Raw genomic sequence first — 19,853 nt, 5'->3', positions numbered from 1 at the left:
GATGTTAGCTGTGGGCTTTTCGTGTATGTTCTTTATTATGTTGAGGTAAGTTTCTTTCATACTTTGTTGAAAGTTTTTGTCATGAAAGAGTGTTGAATTTTGTCAGATGCTTTTTCTGTACCTATTGTGACAATGATGTGAGTTTTATCCTTCATTCTGTTCATGTAGTGTATCAGATTGATTGATTTGCATATATGTTGAACCATTCTTGCATCCCTGGGATAAATCCCACTTTGTCATGTTTTATGATCCTTTTAATGTACTGTTGAACTCAATTTGCTAATATTTGCTGAGGATTTGTGCATCCATGTTCATCAGGGCTATTGGCCTGTAATTTTCTTTTCTTGTGGTGTCTTTGTCTGGCTTTGGTATCAGGGTGATGCTGGTCTCATAAAATGAGTTTGAAGATGTTCCTGCTTCAAGTTTTTTAGAAGTTTAAGGATTAGCGTTAATTCTTCTTTAAATGTTTGGTAGAATTCACCAGTAAATTCATCTGATGAAGCTACCTAGCCCTGGGCTTTTCTTTGTTGGGAAGTTTTTGATTACTGTTTACTGATTCAGTCACCTTATGTGTTATGGTCTGTTCAAGCTCTCTGTTCTTGATTCAGACTTGGTAGTTTTTAATGTTTATAGGAGTTTATTCATTTCTTCTAGATTGTCCAATTTATTGGCATATAATTGTTCATAATACGATCTTTTTTGATTTCTGTAGCATCAGTTGCAATGTTTCCTTTCACTTCTGTTTTTAGTATTTTGTGTCTTTTCTTTTTCTTAGTCTAGCTAAGGGTTTGTCACTTTTGTTTATCTTTTCAAAAAAACCAACTTTCAGTTTTGTTGGTTTTTTGTTTTCTGTTTCATTTATATCTACGTTAATCTTTATTGTTACTTTTCTTCTGCTAACTGTGGATTTGGTTTGCTTTTTTTCTAATGTAAAATTAGGCTACTTACTTGAGCTCTTTCTTTTGTAGAAAGAATGTAGGCACTTATTGCTATAAAATTCCTTCTTAGTACTTCTTTTGCTGCATCCTGTAAGTTTTGGTATGTTGTATTTTTATTTTCATTTGTCTCTAGATATTTTCTAATTTCCCTTTTGACTTTTTAACCCAATGTTTGTTCAAAAGAATGCTTCTAATTTTCATATATTTGAATCCGCATTTTCTTGCTGTTACTGATACTTGGTTTCATTTTATTGTGGTTGGATAAGATGCTTGGGGTGATTTCAGCCTTCTTAAATTTTTTAATACTTGTTTTGTGACCTACCATGTGATCATAGATAATGTTCCATGTACACTTGAGAAGATGTGTTCTACTGTTGGTAGGTGGAATGTTCTTGTATATGTCATTAGTTTTATTTGGTTTATAGTTTGTTCAAGTCTGTTGTTTTTCTTATGGATTTTCTTTCTGGTTTTTCCATCCATTATTGAAAGTAGGGGTACTGAATCTCTTGTTATTATTATATTGACATCTGTTTCTCCATTCAGATCTGTTAATCTGTTTCTCCATTCAGATCTGTTAATGTTTGCTTTATATATTTAGGTGCTCTGATGTTGAGTACATATATATTTGTAATTGTTACATCTTCCAGTTCAGTTATTTTGTTATATAAAGACTTTTGTCTTTTGTAACGTTGAAGTCCTTTTTGTCTTAAAGTCTGTTTTGTTTGATATAAGTATAATTCATCCCTGCCTTCTTTTGGTTACTATCTGCATGGAATATTTCCATGTCTTTGCTTTCAGTCTGTTTATGTCCTTACATATAAAGTGAGTTTCTTGTGGACAGCATATAGTTGGATCTTGTTGTTTCATCCATTCAGCTACTCTGTGTCTTTTGATTGTGGAGTTTAATACATTTATATTTTATATACTTTATTCTTAAGCCCCAAAGTGACTCTGAGTTCACTTACATCCTGTTTTGTGGATGGGGAAACTGAGGCTTTGAAAGCTTAAAAAATTTGCTTTCCATATCACACTGATTATAATGGTGGGGTTGAAATTTGAACCCTATCTCTGTGGCTCAGGCTTTTAACCCCTGCTTATTCCTTAGAAAGGACAGGACATTTGGACTGAGCCTTAAGAATGGAGGCTTGTAAAGTGGAGCTAAGAAGGAGGAGTGCTTCAGGCAGAAGTGTGGGCCTGTGAAGAGGGAGCAGTGCATAGTGGTTCTGGGAAGTGGCAGACAACATGGTATGACCTGAATGTAGAGCATTCGGGGGTATTTGGTAGTAGAAGATGGGACAGAAAGTTAGGGCAGGAGCCTGTGGAGATTGGAAGCTGTGCCAAAGAGTTGGCCTTCATTTAAAGTCAGTAATTTTCTTCTGGAGGGAATTTGCACATTAAGAGTGTAACTCTGGTGGTACCAATAGAATTTTTGGCTATTTTTGTCTCATTGTAGAAATTTTGGAAGGCACAAGTTAAAAAAATATCTTAGCACCTAATGGCGATCACAGGGATTTATTGTGCCCTAAAGAGAGCCAGTGAGAGTAGGGGCCAGAGGACCAGTGAGGGCTGCTAGTGCTGGGATGTCCTACAGGCAGGATGCAGCGATTACCAGGCCAGCAATAGAGGAGTAGGGAGTCCTCAAGTCTGATGTTTCTCACTTAAGTACCTGGATAGAGATATTTGTTCCGATTGTAGCTACAACTGTTTGGGGTAGGGTGTGGTGGGGTGAGTGGGGGTTAAGGTAAGTTTAATTTTATTCATATTGGGTTTGTTGGTTGCAGGGAGGTAAGTCTAGAAAGGAATTGTTAGAAATAAGAAGTGTAGAACTGTAACTTAGGGCAAGGAGAGCTAGAAATGAACGGTTTGGAGTCAGCTACTGAGTAGAGGGCAAAGAAAGGAGGGTGGAACCCTGAGAAGTCACTGATACTTGAAAGCAAAAGCACAGTGCATGCTCCCAGGAGGGGGAACTAGGGAAGATCAGAGAATTGAGGGGAGAGTAAAAAAGAAAAAATGCAGCTTCTTGGAAACCCAGGTTAGCGCCTTAAAGGGCCCAGAGGAGCCAGCATTGGGATAGGGGGCAAGCCGAGAGACTCACAGAAGGCTGCCACTGATGCCCTGGGAGCTCTTTCCAGGGAGTGGTGGAGACAGAGGCCGGATAACCAGTTCTGGTTATGGAGTGACTGGGAGTGAAGTAGTGAAGGGTGGGGACCACTCTTTCAAGAATTTTGATGGGAAAGAGAGTAGGAAGAAAGATAAGGTGGTGACTTGAATGGAGTTGAGAAGGTTTGTTCCCTTTTTAAAAAAAAGGTTGATAATGATTTGAGTAATTTTGAAGGTAGGGTAAAGCGGATTTACCTAGGGGAGAGAGAGAGACTGATAAAGCAGGGTAACAAGGTGATTACAGCACTGGTGCTAGTCAGGCAGATGTGGGTTCTAAGTCTGGCTTTGCCACTCACTGAGGGTAGGATTTTGATCCCAGCCTTGGTGGACACATTTATTGTTGAGCCCATTGTAATCACGGTGTGGGGCTGTAATGAAGGTTAAGTCGGGTAGTAGATGTGTATTATGAGACACTGAGCTAGTATGTCAGTGAGCCTTTGGTAAGTTGCACTGCTGTAATTTTTGTTATTATTTGACAGGGGATGGATTGAAAACAGCAGGCATATGGTAAGGGTGGCTCTAGATGGAGCTGTCTGAAGTGACTGGAAGAGGATGGGAGGAGGTTTCAGTTTTTCCTGAGTTAGGGTGGGTTCCAGGATAAGGGGGCCGGCAAGGGGATGATAAGGGAATATGATAAGGGTGGTAAAGATGTGCTGTCACAGTGGCACAGGGGGCCACTGTAGCATGAGGGAGTGCCACTAGGGGCATAGTGACTACAGATAAGAAATAGGCTGTGGGACAGCAATAGGGGCTGTAGCTGAAATGTTATCATGGCACCAGCTGCACGGCCTTGTGGCTGCACCCAGCAGCAGTTGGCAGCCTAGAAGGAGGAGTAGAGAAGGCAGGAGGGCTGTTTTCATCCAGGGATGGGTATGGATTGACAGGGTGAGGGAGGAGTGCAGAAGGATGGGTTAGAGGGAGTACTTTACTGGTGAGCAGGTTATTGAAGTGATGGCAGCAGAGGCTCGCCAGCCTGGAGAAAAGCACATGGTCAGAAGTTGGAAACCTTAACAGGTTTAATGTAGAGATAGGTGCTGTGTAGAAGAACAAGGAATTGTGTTTTGGAGTTTCACATATTAAAAGTGGTGGAATACTAGGTGCCGGCAAGATCTGGGTAAGGGCCAGTGTTGGAGGTGGGGGGCCTGGGTGGGGTTGGGTGATAGCTTTCCTAGTGGGAATTTGACAAGAGTGGGGAGACCAGGATGTATGCTTCTTGGGGTGCTAGATGCTTAAAGTCACGTTTTGTATTTCTCAGGAGGTTTTGGGGCGGTCCTACTTAGAGGAAAAGAAGTGTGGAGTGGACTAACTTTTCAAAGACCTTGGTTAGCTTGAACAGGGGTGAGGACACCGACTAGAATGGGTTGCACAGCCACAGGCCAGAGAGAGCCGTTGTTTAGATAAAAAAAATCAAACTTGCGGTGCTGCCTGAAGTTCTTTGTCACAGTCATCAAGAACAGAGGAATTCATAACAAAGCTTCCCTGGATTATGGCCTGTTCTCTGCATGGCCATCCCTGGGCCCATCTAAGTGCCAAGAGCCTTGTATTTGAGGAGAGAATGGGCAGGTGGGGGAGAAATGGTTCCTTCCTGGAGAGCCCCTAGGTTGTTGGATATTTACATCGATGTCTCACGGTGATGTTCAACTCTCATATTCTCCAGTTCTGAGAAGGTAGAAACAGGTTATAGAGAAATGGAAATGTGATGTGAGTAGGTGGGGCTTTCTTTTTTTTTTTTTTTTAACTAAATATGCCTGTTCTACTTGACCCATGCCAGTTACTTATAGCTCAGCCTCCTCCTCATTAACTTTGTACTTCACCGAGTAAAGAATTCCACATTAAACCCTGTTGATGGCCATTGAGGTGTCTTCTGTTTTTCACTGTTGGCCAAAAATACCACAGTTAATGGCCTTGTACACACTCCCAGGACTATTTCAGTTTGTTTTTTCTCATTTGAGATTTGTTTCCTCAATGCTGTGTTGTGGCAGTGAACTCCACTTGGAATACATTCTCTAGTTTGGAAACGTGATTTCCAGCGTGTGCTCTGTTTATTTTGATTCAGTCCTGTAATAACAATATGGATTTCACGGAGGCCACTGCACTGGGGTCCCAGCTGCGCTCACTGGACTGGGTGTGTGAAAGCCTCAAGAGCTTTTTTGAAGGCTTTGCTGATGGCGCTGGGAAATGGGGACGCCTCTGGGGTTGTGCAGGGATTTACATAAAAACTGAAAGAGCCGTGGTGCCCCAGGCACCTGGGGTGTAACTTCGTTCCTCTCTGGCTTCTCTCTGTTGTTCTTCGAGCCTTCCTTGTGTGAGCTGGAAGGACTCTGGTGAGGTCGCAAGCCCCTCCCTTTCTTGAGGCTGGGGATAGGACACCCAAACCCTGCCCGACGCAACCCCAGCTCCAGAGTCTTCCTTTCAAGTCCCCAGCAAAGTTCACACAGCGCCCTCGCCCAGATCCCTGCCTGCAAGCCAGACATTCCAGCCACTGGCCTGTAAAGCTGCCCATTTCACAAACACCTCAAAGGAATGTGGTTTTGAATGGAGATCACCTTCTTGGCCAATTTGGAGCTTGGGAGAAAAGAGCTGCCGTTGGAAACAATTAGCTGGTTTTGTGGTCTGTTACTTGTAAGGCTGGTTGACTGCTGGGCTGAGCTTGGAGGTTGTATTCCCCACTGGGAGGGCTCGAGCTGGGAGAACTAGCCCTACTCTCTTGTGTGTGTTTGTGGTTTTAACTGAGCTGCCCCCCAAAGTGCGTCTCTCTTGGCTGCCTGGCCAAGGCCTGGAAAGGAGTTGGTGTTGGTTCCTGCCCGCAGCTGTTACTGGACAGTGCGGTTGCCTTTTATTTAATGCCACCCACTCTCATTCTCCCCACTGCCTGAGAGAGAAACGAATGCTCTGTTTTAATTTTGAGATGCTGATTTGGTACAAAGAGTTAAGTGAAGAGGCTGGGGTAGAGGCAGAAGAGGGGCATGAGGTGGAATTTGTTGGACAATCTGGTGTCTTTTCTCTGGCCATAGGGAAGGTACTTAGAGAATCAGTCTCTTTCTTTCTATACACACACGCACGCACACATGCATGCACACACGCTCCTTAGATTTCTCTGACATGTTAACACCAGGGAGGGTGAAGGACAGGAGTTCCATATGGACTGTAACCATGACCTTGTCTTTCTTGGATATGGGTTCTCAATATGGTATTCATAAATGTGCTTCAGGATGTCCACAACCCCCTGAAATTGTCTGCAGGGGGTTGTGTGTTCACATATTTCTTGAGAGAGGGTTCATAGCTTTCATCAGATTCTCAGAGAGTTCTCTGAATCCCGAGAGGAAAGAATCCCTGCTTTGGGGTTTGACTCTTGAACTAACAGTAGGAAAAGCAGTAACTGGCATTCAGTGGGCTCCAAGCACACACCAGGCACTGCTCAGCACTTTACGTGCATTGTATTTCATTTGAGCGAGGAGAGTATTATGATTATCCTTCTCTGACTGTTGAGGAGGTAGAGGCACCAAGATTTAGCACATTAGACTCGGAATGATGCAATTTACAAATTGGGAGCTGGGACTTTAACACAGACAGTCTGATTCTGGAACTCTGAGCCTTTTCTTGGTAGGGCCTCCACGCCAAGTCAGGTGGCTCCATAATGACTCTGAGATGTAGTCGACTTTAGAGTTCCTTTCCTTTCTTTGCTTCACTGCCTAAATTCTAGGATAGGCTTCCACTGGCCCTGATTGGCACTGTTACCTACCTGGTTTCCACATCTCTGGAGGACTAGGGAAGAAGACTGTCTTTGGGAAGTCGAATCTGTTTAATTTTGAATCTTAGTTCTATGACCCAGTTGTCCTCTGGGTCCAGAAATCCGTGGCCCTTGCCACAGGGTTACTGTGAGCATAAAATAAGATGATCATGTATCTCAAAGAACTTTGAAAGCAATGAACGCTCTAAGATTCTATGTCGGGATCCTGACATCTGTATTCTCTTGAAGAGAGTAGGCAGCTTCAGGCCTGAGAAGGACAGCAGCCTCCTGGTCCAAAGGGTAGAAGATCTGGGACTGTTTGTCTAAGCTGCCTGTGGTCAAAAGTACGCTCTGGACAGAAGAGGTGGTGATGTAACTGGACTGTGTGTGTGTATTGGAAAATCCCTCTTTGCTCTTTCCTCATTTCAGGTTTGTCCTTTGAGTCAAGTCAAATATTTATCGGGCATTTCTGAGTACAAAAGTAGTGTATGAGAGACTTGTGAAGGATGCAGGAGTGGAGCCCCTTTCCTTATGGAGTGTGGAGTCTCATTGAAGAGCAAGGGCGGCATGTGTGTGTCTGAAGGGAGGAGTGTGGTAAGTTCGAGTGCAGACCACAGTCGGTGCTGCCTGGAGGATTTCAGGAGAGATAGGTAACTCGGCTGGAAGAAAGAAAGCAGGCAGATGGGTTGAAGAATCTGGACATTTTGGTCAGTGGAGGAGAGGGTGATGGTGCCAGGTTGGTGATGAACACTGAGCAGACTAGAGGGTCTGATCGCAAGATAGGGAGGCCCGGGAGTTACTGGGAGATTCTCCTTGGTATGAGGAAGATCGATCTCTTGATGGATGTTCAGGATGGGTCAGAGGGGACCTAGATGCCAGTCAGCTTCTTTGCACAGGCTCTGAGTATTTTGTTTCTGTAGCTCAAATGAAAATTAAGTGTGTTATTGACAGTGATTTTCAAACAGTTGGGCCGGAATGGGCAGACCACACGCCTTGTTTTCCTTGTTGGACTTGCTGCGTGGGGTTTGGATCAGAGTAGTGGGAAGATCACATGTTGTTACTTCTCCATTTCTTTATCCTCTTGTCCCACACACACAGCCACCCCTTGACCATAGATTGAGTATTGAAAGTCCTTACTTTTTACTTAGTTGGTGGCATTGGAGAGAGTTAGTCTCTGTAATAGAGTCTAATTTTAGGTAATGGTTTCCACTTCCTCAAGCACCAGCCTTTTTATTCGAGTTGCTAATATCTTCTTCCTTTCCTTTCTGGGTGTGCCCTGTTGTAAAATTGCTAATGATCAATATTTTGACTACAAGCTAGCAGTTGTGAGGAGCCTGTATCATCCACAAATGGAATTATCACCACTTATGTACTTGAAAATAGGTTTTTAGGTCAAAAACAAAAACAAAAACAACTGTTTAGACCTTTCTGAACAGCCCCACTGTGCTCTTTCGCTAATGTTTTTTCTGCTTCCCTTTTCAACATACCAGGGGGTGGGTGGGGATTGGCCCAGTTCAGCCCCAGTGGTGTGTCTGTTCTGGTCCTAAGGTTCCTCAGAGACTCATTGGTTACAGCAGTGAGGATGGTCAGAGAATACTTCAAAGGGAGCCTGCCTCATGCCATACAGAGAGGCAGTTGCCTTTACTTTTTCCAAAACTGAGGTGAACCATTTCTAGGGGAGAGGGATGGGTAGGCAGTCTAGAGCAGGGTTGGCAGCTTTTATTTTATACTTTCCGAGTTTCTATATTGTTTGGATGTTTTTCACCAAGAGCTTTTTATAACAATAATGTAAAAATTATAATACAATAATAATAAAAATAATGTAAAAATTGAGTTATGGTACTACGAGGTTAGGTAATTAAATACAGTTGGAGAATAGACTGGAATTAGAGGTTCCAGTTTTTATTACAGTTTATTTTATGTTAATACAGTTTATTACATTTGCTAGCTTTATGACTGACTTTCCTCTGGTCTGGAGTCCAAGCAGAAGGATACCCTTAACTCCAGGTTGTAGGTATTCAGTTCGTGTCTCACCTCAAATGGCAAACCGGATTGTGGATTCTGCAAGGAGCATCCTCAACAAGTTTATACCTGATATCTATATCTACACAGACCACATGAAAGGAGTCAACTCTGGGAAGTAAGTGTCTGTGCATTTTTAGAGCCCGATTCTGCAGCCACCGTGGTGTTTTTCATGCTTCTGTTCTGATTGAAGCTGAAGTTGCCAGCTCAGAGGTTGGGCTGCCAGAGGAAGAATGAGTCAGAATTCTTTTCCTTCCAACTTATTGCCATTGTCACTAATAGTCATCTTTTGAGCGCCTGTCACATGGAAAGCATCACAGTGCCCAGTGTTGGATGAGGAGGGGTTGAGAGGCCAGCCTAGGGGAATTAAAACCCAGCTATTAATAAACAGTGCTTCAAGCTTTAAATCCCTTCTGTACTCTGTTCCCATAGAAAATTAAAGTCAACAAGTTCTTCCACCCTGAGTAAATAACAGTTTGGGGCAAAAAAATCCTTTGTTGGTCTGAGCGCCAGTTGGCTTCTCTCTCCATCAAGGGGAACAACACCCTAAGAGCCAAAGAAAGTTGTTATTGCAGATTTGAGTTTGGTTTAGTTAAAGCCCTAGCGGAAAACCTCACTTCAGAAAATAAAAAGTTAATGATGATCTGTGTAATGAAAATATCTGTTTTAGGCTTTAGTTATATATTTAGAAACCAGTAAGTTAGAGAAGCAATTAAAAACTAATTTTTTAATTATGGAAATGTTCGGTATACAAAAAAGTTGAAAGGATAATTCAGTGAACACCTGCCTGTTCCTACTCCTTGTAGTTAATGAATATTTTGCCAAATTTGCTTTTCTTTTGTGTGGATTTTTGGGGTCTTTTTGTTTGTTTGTTTTTGCTGAACCATTTCAGTGTGAATGACAGTATCATTACGCTTTGATTCTTAAGTTTTCAGGTTGCGTCTTTGAAAAAATGAGAACATCAGAGACTGACTTTGGTAGGTTAAGAAATCAGTTTTTTCTTAAGTAGTGCTAGAGCTCATCTTTTTTCGTAGCTCTTCCATCTGAGCTTTTAACTTCAGTAAAAGAAGGAAAGAGAGTAAAGGAGGGGCTGAGTGTGTTATGGGGTCTCTGACCTTCATGAAGCCCAAGGGAGAGATGAAGGTGATTTTAGGAATGTGGTGCTTGTTCACAGTCCAAAGCAACAGAGGTGGCAGTGTCAGAGGTTACAGTTGGGAAAGGGTTTGTGTGCAGAGCAGGGAGTCAGAAAGGTCAGTGATGGTCCCAAACCTTTGGTGTATTGCTCAAATACATTGGTGTTTTCCTCCTTCATACCATGGGAGTGATAACACCTGCCTCCCTAGGTTTACCATAAAGATTAAAAGATCATATCTGTCAGCCAGTAGTGCAATGCCTGGCACATAGCAGGTGCTGCAGAAAAGGGAACTGCTAATGCCATTCTCTCCTTTCTCTTCCCTTCTTGGCCACAGGTCTGGATTTAAGGGGAGAGAGGTTACCAGGGGTAGGGGAGGGTGAGTAGCAGCAGCTCTGAATGGCCTGATCTCCATAGTGTCTCATCTGTCTGGCCTCTTGCTTGACCAGAGGGTAGCAAGAATGAGGGCCGAGCTGCCCTAGCTATCATATGGGTTTTTCTAATAGCATTGTCTCAGCTGACCCTAATGCTAGTCCGGGCCCATGCTTGCTAATAGCAAATAGGAAGCTCACACACGGATCCCAGATGTGGGTATGACTTAGCCCCGTGGGTCATCTACTCCAAGCTCCACTTAAAAAATTACATATAAAACCAATGCATGTTGTTAAGTTTGTGTTTAGCTCTCTGAATCTCAAGTTACAGTTGACAAAGGGTGATCTTCGTTCTCCATTATGACACTATAAAGTCATGGTTGGGTGTTTTCCTCTGGTAATTCAGTGAAGTATCCACTCAGGTTAGGCGTACTGAAGTCTAGGAGTGAGAGTTTATATTGTGGCTGTGGCCTAGAACCTTGGGGGCCAGCAGTTCTTGGTGGCCTGTGTCAGCTCTTTGTCCAGCACACATTTGTCCAGTGTGATCCCATTTTGATTCTCATCATCACGACTTCTTGAAAAATCTAGTCCTATACCGAAGTTTTAAAGGCTGTCATTTGCAAACTGTACTAATGCACATCTTCAGTGAGTCACCTGGTGACCAGATGCTTTGTGGCCATAACTTGAAATAGGCCTGATAACACACGTACCCCAAATTGTGGAGGGGAAATTGAAGTGACATACATAGAGCGTAGTATGTTATCATGTTGTTTTCTGTAAAACTAATACGATATCAAATGGAACAATCTTGATTAAACATAAAGTGTATTGTAATAAAAAGTACACGCACCTCAAAAGTTTCACATGGATGGAAGAATTCGGAAGTTCTTAGGAAAGACAGGTAAGTGTGTTAGAGCAGTGATAGTAGCCTCTCTCCTGGTTCTCCCTCCCTCCACTGTGTGCTTCTGCCCCTACTGATGAGCGGGGTGCCCCTTCCTGCCTCCTGGTCGGGTGACTCATAGGCAACTTGAGATTATGCTTTAAACGTCCCATGGTGATGCTGGGGGGTACAGTGTTAAGTTGTTAAGCGTGACTCAGAGTGCCCTGGAAACTCTGTTCTTACTGCATGTTCTTCCCTTGGCAGGTGTTAATTAACCTTTGGCTACATAGACAATCAATTTTTTTTTAAAGAAATTAAGGACTGACCAATAAATTCCCTCCCTATCATGAGCTCATAGCACATATTTGAAACATTATTAATTTTACTTGTAGTTTTTGTGAAACAAATATTTTGACTAGTTTTGTGCTAAACGCATAGAAAATGCTTCATGAACATGTATCCTGAATTGCGTTAAAGTAGGCAGGTCTGTGTTGTGATTGCATGTGAAGTGTACTGCTAGGCAGTATGTCTATTTGATCCTTGAACGGCACTAGGGTTAGGAGTGCTGACCCTCGTGCAGTCGAAAGCCCGAGTATGACTTACAGTCATCCTCCATATCCGTGTATTGTGGTTCCTCCACATTCTCAGATTCAGCCACCTTAGGATCATGCAGTACTGTGGTACGTGTTTAGTGAAGAAAATCATTGCATATAAGTGGACCTACGCAATTCAAACCCGTGTTAAAGGGTCAGCTGAATTTATTTTAAAGGCACTGGGCAAGGTAGATGTGAATTGTCAACTCTGGAAATTTTGTGGAGAGGTGCTCGTTCTTATTGTTTGTGGACTGATTTTATTTTGCATCAAACTGATTGTCACTAAGCCTCATGAGAGCAGGAACTCTTGTGTTTACCACAGTGCCCCAGTTCCTGGGTGCATGAAAGCTTTGCACCAACAAACATTTGGAGTCTGGGAGATCTGCATTTAAAATGCATCTCAGTCTCTTTCTAGCTGTGTGGATTTGGTGCAGGTTGCTTGATTTCTCTGTTTCCTCAGTTGTAAGATGGGGGTGGTAATATTTACTCTGCAGAGTAGTGTCAAGCCCCTAGCTCAGAAACTGGTGGGAAGTAGGTGCTTGATAATTGGTAGCCCTTGTTAGTGTTGCTGTCAGTGTTGATTGTTACAGACTCCCACAGTAGGATCTTTTACAGTGTAGGAGTGGGGGAAGGGAGGGCTAATAGGAAAAGCAAATTTGTATTTCCTTCTGTTTGGCCATGTGTGCCCTCACTGCATCACGTACAATTCCAGAGTAAGCGAGTAGGAACTCTAGTAAGGCCTGAAGTAACCAGAGAGAGTACCAACAGAAAGATGTTTTTTCTCTATTCTTTCTTTTTACTGATGAATGTGAACCTGACTTCATTAGTGTTACTCAGTGTCTGTGCCTTTGAATCTCCAGGTCTCCGGGCTTTGGGCTGTCTCTGGTTGCTGAGACCACCAACGGCACCTTCCTCAGTGCTGAACTGGCCTCCAACCCCCAGGGCCAGGGAGCAGCGGTGCTTCCCGAGGACCTGGGCAGGAACTGTGCCAAGCTGCTGCTCGAAGAAATCTATAGGGTATGTCCTCAGCCTCTGCAGGTCTGGGAGGGGAGCCACCAGAAAGCAGTTCCTTGTCTCTCGTTTTTATTCCTTAGCAACTTTCTTCCTCTTCCAAGCTCTTCAGTCAAGGAATTAACCTATTCCTGCCCATTAAACAATTTAGCATTAACTAGTTTAGTGGGTTGGCTAAACGAGCCAATGAGCAGAGATCCATTCCCACTGGTGTGGGACACAGGGCAGGTAAGTTTCAATTGGGAGGGCAAAGAACCGAAATGGTGTCATACAGGAGAGAGAAGGTAAAAATGAAGCATGTTAGATGGAGACTGGCCAATTGAAGAGCACACACCATCCTGATCAAAGCAGATACCGTCTCTCAGCCCTCCATTCATTGCCATAGGTGAGTGGGGGCTCATGCTTTTCACATTTTTCAAGAAGCTGGAAGTCTGGATTTGCATGTGACAATTAATTCAGATAGGAAACAGTGTCAACAGGCTAGATTTTGCAGGGTGTTCTGGAGCACAGAAGTATGTCTGGGAAAGTTAGGCCTGTGTTAGCATGGTAGGGAGCTTGGGAAGATGAGAACATGGGACAAAGAAAAGGTGACACAATGCTGAAGACCGGATGCACCACTTACCGCTTTACTTCTGCAGCTCCGCTGGTGGAACACAGCTCAGGCCAGCCTGGCCCGACCAGTCCTCAGTTGCCACAGTCCTTTCTCTTCTGATCTGTATGAGCAATGTGCACATCTGCACACACACACACTTTACTCTGTTTCCCAGAGATAGTTGAGATGACTCCAAATAAGCAAGGAAGAACTTGGGGAGAAGGAGAGATGTTGGCAAGAGAAATAAGGTGAAGCTGCCTGATAATTCATGCTTTAGGAGACCGTACATCAGAAATTGACACATTGTGACTGACTATACTTCAATTAAAAAAAACAAAAAACAAGTCTATATACTTGGTGTTAGAGGAGTGTCGCAAATCCTGCTCCAAGATTTCTGTTAGTCTGCACTGTTTTTTTCTGCCTCAGGAAGGTGAAACCTTTTCCTTGACATGCAGAAAATCCAGGACAGGCTCCAGGGATGGTTTTTCCTCTGCTGTGTATGCATGCTAGGGCCCACATTCTTGAACTGAGCATCAGCAAGAACTGCACTGTCGTTTCTCAGTATCCGTTGGGGGTTGGTTCCAGGACCCCTTTGCCCCACTATGGATATCAAATTCCATGAATGCTCAGGTCATCCACATAAAACGGCATGGTATATTTTGTCTCTTCCCTCCTCCCAGTATCCACAGCTTCTGTATCTGCTAATTCAGTCAATGGAAATTAAACATCATTTGCGATTGGTTAAACCAGTGGATGTGGAGGGCTGACTGTGCTCTGGGTGATTTGCTATTGGATGGTGTGTAGTGTTTGTAAATCGTCTGTTCTCCAGCTAAAAAGCAGAAGTGCCTTTCTTCTTTGTTCTTACCTTTGTATTTATTCTCAGTTGCTAGATATCTCTGTGGTTCTTTCCTGAAGTCTTCAAGGATGTTTTGCTATGTTTAAAGTAGCAAAAATCAAATGTGAACCCAGTGAAATAAACCCACTAAGGCAGGTACAGTGGTAGTTTTGTTAGTTCTTCCTTTTGCCACTGTAATTTTTTTTTTTTTTAATGGAGGTACTGGTGATTTAACCCAGGACCTCACACATTCTAAGCATGCACTCTACCACGGAGCTATACCCCACCCCCCAGTAATTTATTTATCACTGTAGCAGGGTCATGGGTATTGATCCCTGCACAGGTCTTACTAAGGAAAACAGCTTATCTTCACAGTCTGTTCCCCTGATCCGAGTCAGCATTCTTTTAAATGTCTCATTGGTTGCAAGATGCAGTAGGTAAAAATGAACTGTTTCAGAGTTCACTAAAATTTCCAGCTTATGTAATGTCCATCTAGTTAAATGGAAGACAGCCTATAACTGTGTCATCAGTAGAGTGACCCTATCCCTGCTACTCACCATTCAGCTAGGAAATGGCAGAGGAAGGAAATTTCCTATCATATGAAATCCCCCCAATGGAGGAAGTATCTTCTCACAATTCTAGTGTGGTCAAGATCTGTCCTCAGCTTTTTTGTTGCTAAATCAGTCCAATGTTTGATGCTAAATTTAGTGATTTTTTGAAAGATGAGTAGTAATTAAAAGTTGGGAATTAATGATTAAGAGGTTGCCCTGTCAGTTACTTAGTTCAAGAAGTTAGTCACCTAAACATTTGTGAGGAAAGGCTTTGCAGGAGATAACGTGGGTCCCTCAGCCCATATTGTCTGATTCAAGTTTCCCTGCCTTGGTCCTGTGGTGGTTGGCAGGCCCTCTCTTTGACTGTGGGGATGCATCCATTTCTTTCCAGTAGACCTGGGAGAATAGGATGCATCGCATTGCAGAACAACCTAATGGGAGCCTACAGGCACAGCTGGAATGTGGGTTTTATATCCCTGTAATAGCAGATTATAAACTGCAAGGTGAAAGCACAGTCAAGAGAGAACACATGCAGTCTGAATTAGGTTGTTTTACTCTATTTTTTTACTCTAGTTAAGTTCTACTCTAAACCATTTCATTGGCCTGGACCAAGCTTTTTTGTTTTAGATCATTACGAAAACTTCCTTTGTTTGTGTGTGTGATCTTTAATTGCTAAAAGGATGAAAATGCCTCGTGTTTTTTGTGAATAATTCTTTATAAGTCTGTGATGTGACATGGTTTAAGTAGGTAATAAAAATCCACCTCCTTTGAAGGTACTGTTTATTATTACCAAAGTTTTAATCCTCTGATCTAATTATGTCTCATCAGTTACCAAGCCCTCTTGACTCCCTTCCAGGCTTTCTGGAACTGCCCTTCCTACCCATCTCTTGCTGCCTCCATCTGCTACTCTCCTCCCTGTCACCCCCTCCTCCCTTGATACGCACTCTGGCTCTCCCTACTTACAGAGGGGAAATCCTTTCCAAATCATCTCCAGCATCCTCTTCAGTCTAAATTTCTTCCTAACACTGATCTTGTCTTGTTACTCCTGTACTCAGAGACCTTCACCAGCTTCTCACTTTCCCAAGATAAAGTCACAACCCTTGACTCAGTTAGAAAAGCCCTACATCAGGCTTCTGGCTCCACCTTTTCCCTGCAGTTTCACATGCTTCTCCTCCACAGAGAGCATGCAGCCACTTTCAGGCTGACCTCCTGGCTGTTCCTTACCTACTGCGTCCTGTGTCCCCCATCCTCCTTCTCTTCCTCCCTCTCTAAATCCTGCTCATTGCTCCACGGCCAGCTCAAGTCCCCACCTCCCCACAGCCTTCCTCTGGTGCCAGGTGAGTGAGCACTCCTCCCCCTGCCCACCTTGGCAGTCCCCGTGCCCACAGCTGCTTCATAGCCTTATCCTAACCTTAAATTATTATTGGTTCCTGCTCATTGTCAGTTCTTTGTAGAGAGGTTGAAGCCACTCGGCACAAGGATTGCATCCTCTGCTGTGAGTGTGGCCCCACCTCTCCTTCCTCGGTATCCTGTACACAGACCCTAATATATTTATTGCACCAAAATATTGGTCTACTACATAATAAAAATAATTGAGAATGGCAGAATAATGACATAGCGATAGGAAGCAGAGACTGAAGAGAACAATTTAATTTTAGACAGTCTTATGAAAGGGAGCGAGTTCTCTAAAACACAGTTTTTTTGGTCCTTACATTCTCCATGGGTCAAGTTTTCCTTCTAGATGGAAATAAACATGTTATAACTCTTCTTGTCCTAAAATTTGCTAAATGAGATAAATACTTACTGTCCTTTATTAACTCAGAAAAGAGCAAACAGTAGGATCCACCCCCGATTTCCCTACTCTGTGTCATATGTGGGGCCTGACAGTAGAGGATGAGTGTCTACACCTGAGAATGGATGTATTCCCTACCCTTACAGGCATTAAAAAGGAGAGAGGTGTATCCACCTAAGCAGCAGTGGACGACCACCTGTGCCGTTCCGAGTCTGGGAGAGCCTAGCCTTGGACAGTGACGTACCGTGATCGGAAACTGGGTTTCTTGTGACACGTGCAAAATGTGTGGAGATTCGAAGTCATCCTGCTTTCATTATGTACAGCATAGGTTTGAATTGTTTTTAAAAAAGTTATCCCAGAGAGAATGATCCAAGACAAAGGTAGTCTTTAGGGCACAAATGGAAACACTCATCACATAGAAGCAAAACGACTGAAATGGTTAAGAAATTCAATACTGAAAGAAGAAAGGCAGCCCAAGCAGTTGTACCTCAGGAGAAAGTTTTTGGAAGGAATCCTTTTCTGCTTTTTGATTTGGAAGGAAAAAGTGGGGGGAAATAATGCATAAGTAATAGGAAAGGAGGGATCTGACTTGAGCACTTCTTCAGCTTTAAGGCACCTGGGAAGAGATAAAGAGGGACATCTCATGTCCCGTGGCAGGCAGTTTCTGAACGTAACTGAACAAGTGCTGTAGGTGACACTCTTGAGGGGAAAGGTCCTGTTGTGTTAGAGTAGCTGTGGTGATCTGACATTAGATAAACAGAAGCAGCATTCACTTACCCCTTGGTAATTAACTATATATTTCCCATAAATGTCTATGCTTTTTTGCTTATATGTCCTGCTACTGCTTTAACTATGAAGAAAAAGTTTAATTGTTCACTAGATATACCTCAGTAAATGTAAATGTCTGTTCATTGTGTTAGTGTCGGCTATTACAATTGTTTTGATTAACTGTTCAACCCCTTGAAGTTAGTGGATAGGAGGGTTACTCTTTAAAAGACACTTACCCAGTTTTCTTATTGTTTGAACTTTGCAATCTGCTCTTCTGTGGGTTGATACTTTAGGCATCTGTGTCTGTTTTTTCCCCCTCTGTTTTGTTGGTTTTCCATTATCTGGTTGGTATAATGATTAATCTTTGAAGTGTTTCTGTTTATAGGGTGGATGTGTGGACTCGACCAACCAAAGCCTGGCTCTGCTGCTCATGACCCTTGGACAGCAGGATGTTTCCAAAGTCCTCCTTGGCCCACTCTCTCCCTACACGTGAGTTATCTTCTTTCAGCCTCCTTATGCTGTCCAGTTTAATCCTCCAGTTGCATAAAATGACACCAGTGTTGAACTGAGCACCATCCTGTGAACATCTACATGTACTCATCCTTAAGTGCACTGGAGGTTGTCACTTCCACCTGGTGTTTAATGAGGATTTTGCCTTCCTTTCTTTCCTTCCTGTCATTCCCATGTCATTCAGGATGCATGATATATATTGGAAAGTTCTTTTGTCTGTGCTTTAGATCTTGTTTCCATTTTGGAGGTTAACTCCTGCTTCTGTTATAGCTTGGGTATTGTTATTAGTATTTTAAATCTCTGTTTTCCCTAGCCATGGCTAAAGGAACTGCCTTTTTGTCCAAGAGGCAAAGTCCATAGTAACACCACTGGACTAGGAGGGAAATGCGGAGGTGAGTTTGAGGCTGTGGGATGTTATCAGAAGTTGACTGCTGGAGTATTAAAGCAGGCACTCTCCAAAAAGAGCAGATCCTCATAAAGTCTTGAATTCTAAACAGCACAGTGAAAGAAGCATTCCCACTGATAGTAAACGAGGTTGCTGAGAACAGTTTGTTTGAGCACTGACATCTGTGTGTACATGTGTCTGTATACTGGAAGATCATTCTGTGGCTACCTGTGGGTGTGGAGTTGGGAAAGCGGGCCTTGGGTAGGAGGAAATATTCAAGTAGACATGAGACTGAACTGTCCTTTTTCGGTTATCATGGTACCGATGCTGTATATCTGAAAGGTACAGTACTGTGATAACTGAAGAATGGTGGTGCCATCACATTGAGAAAGGGGCGGGCACCACAGAGAGCACAGTGTACCATTGCACCATGGTGTTGGGTATGTAGAAACCACAGCTTGAAAAAGATTCATTTGGAGGCTTTTTTTGCCCCCTGTAAAGGTGGTGGTGGAAGATTTTTTTTTTTTTTGAACAAGGGTATGGAAGAGAATACATTCTTTTAGCAGTGGGGGAAGACTGATAAACAGGAAACTGGTGAGGACAACATTATCTCCTGATAACTTGTGTAAAGTATTGCACAGGACAGGAAGCCTGAAATTGGGTAATCTTAAATGGCACACTGACATCAGGAATCAACATTGCAAAGATAGACTTTGCAGTTAAGGCACTTGGAGAGGTGGTGAGGACCGGGAGCACAGCACCCTAAGAGCAGAGGCTGGCTTCCCATCCAGAGTTTGCTGGAAGCGCCTGATAGCTGTGTGACCACCACGGTCCCCTTCGACTTGTTAGCTGGCCTCGTGCTGCTTTCCCAATCTCTACTTCAGGGCAGTGGAAGACCTGACTGCTCGTATGGCATAAGATGGTGTCTAGAAATGTGTGTGGTCATGGGGCATGGGGTTTGGCAGAACATTATGTGAAAAATGGAATGTATATTTTTATTTTTCCTTGACACTTTTTTTGGGGAGAGTTGGTTTTTTTTTTTTTTCTTTCTTTCTTTCTTTTCTTTTCTTTTATTAGAGTTTTGTTTGTTTGTTTGCTTGTTTTTGTTTTTGGCTACACGGCCTTGTATCATCTTTTTTAGCAGCAGTGGAGACAGTCAAGATGTGACTGGATATTTTTTTAAAGTTTCTGTGTCTTTGACACACCCCCTCACTAAACATGAATTACAGGGTCTTGTCTTGCAGAAACCTTGCCTAAAATCACACATCTCATGGGAAAACAAAGTGGTCTGCTCTGAATGGAGCTTTATAGGAATGGGGCAGATTGCAAATTTATGTACTTTGAGGCCTGAGGCTGGGGCTTCGGGACAATCTTCCTCTGGCTTACCTGCTTCCCGGGGCTTCCTGTAAGAGAGGTGGCCACAGACTGGGAGAGGGCAGCCTCCCTTCTTGTGCAAGCTAGCACGGGGAGGGGAAGGGAGCTTCTTTTTGAAAGCTCTATCAGTTGGGACCTTTCCTGCCCTTATTCACTGTAGAAGGCTCCAGAGGCCCAGAGTGATGAAGGGCATAGGTGGGAATAAATAT

General features: G+C 43.2%; 1 protein-coding gene across 5 annotated transcripts in view; it reads left to right on the top strand.

Moving 5' to 3' along the window:
* The window catches only part of RCL1 (RNA terminal phosphate cyclase like 1), a 55,852-nt gene that overhangs the window by 29,107 nt on the left and 6,892 nt on the right, over positions 1-19,853 (top strand). For 3 of the 5 annotated variants that reach the window (XR_012506355.1, XM_074361614.1, XM_074361616.1), the window contains 3 exons: positions 8,843-8,968; positions 12,687-12,843; positions 17,761-17,864. Coding sequence is in view for 4 of the 5 variants with exons in the window: in XM_074361614.1 (XP_074217715.1) it covers positions 8,843-8,968; positions 12,687-12,843; positions 17,761-17,864 (387 nt within the window). In the remaining variant the exon portion in view is untranslated. Of the gene's footprint in view, positions 1-7,268; positions 7,423-8,776; positions 8,969-12,686; positions 12,844-17,760; positions 17,865-18,198; positions 18,276-19,853 lie in introns of those variants that run through there. The other 2 variants (XM_074361615.1, XM_074361617.1) reach the window with 2 other exon arrangements.

Source organism: Camelus bactrianus, chromosome 4 (assembly GCF_048773025.1).
Source record: "Camelus bactrianus isolate YW-2024 breed Bactrian camel chromosome 4, ASM4877302v1, whole genome shotgun sequence".
Lineage (NCBI taxonomy): Eukaryota > Metazoa > Chordata > Mammalia > Artiodactyla > Camelidae > Camelus > Camelus bactrianus.
Note: the sequence above shows the minus strand (reverse complement) of the source record. Positions and strands in the feature narration are given on the sequence as shown.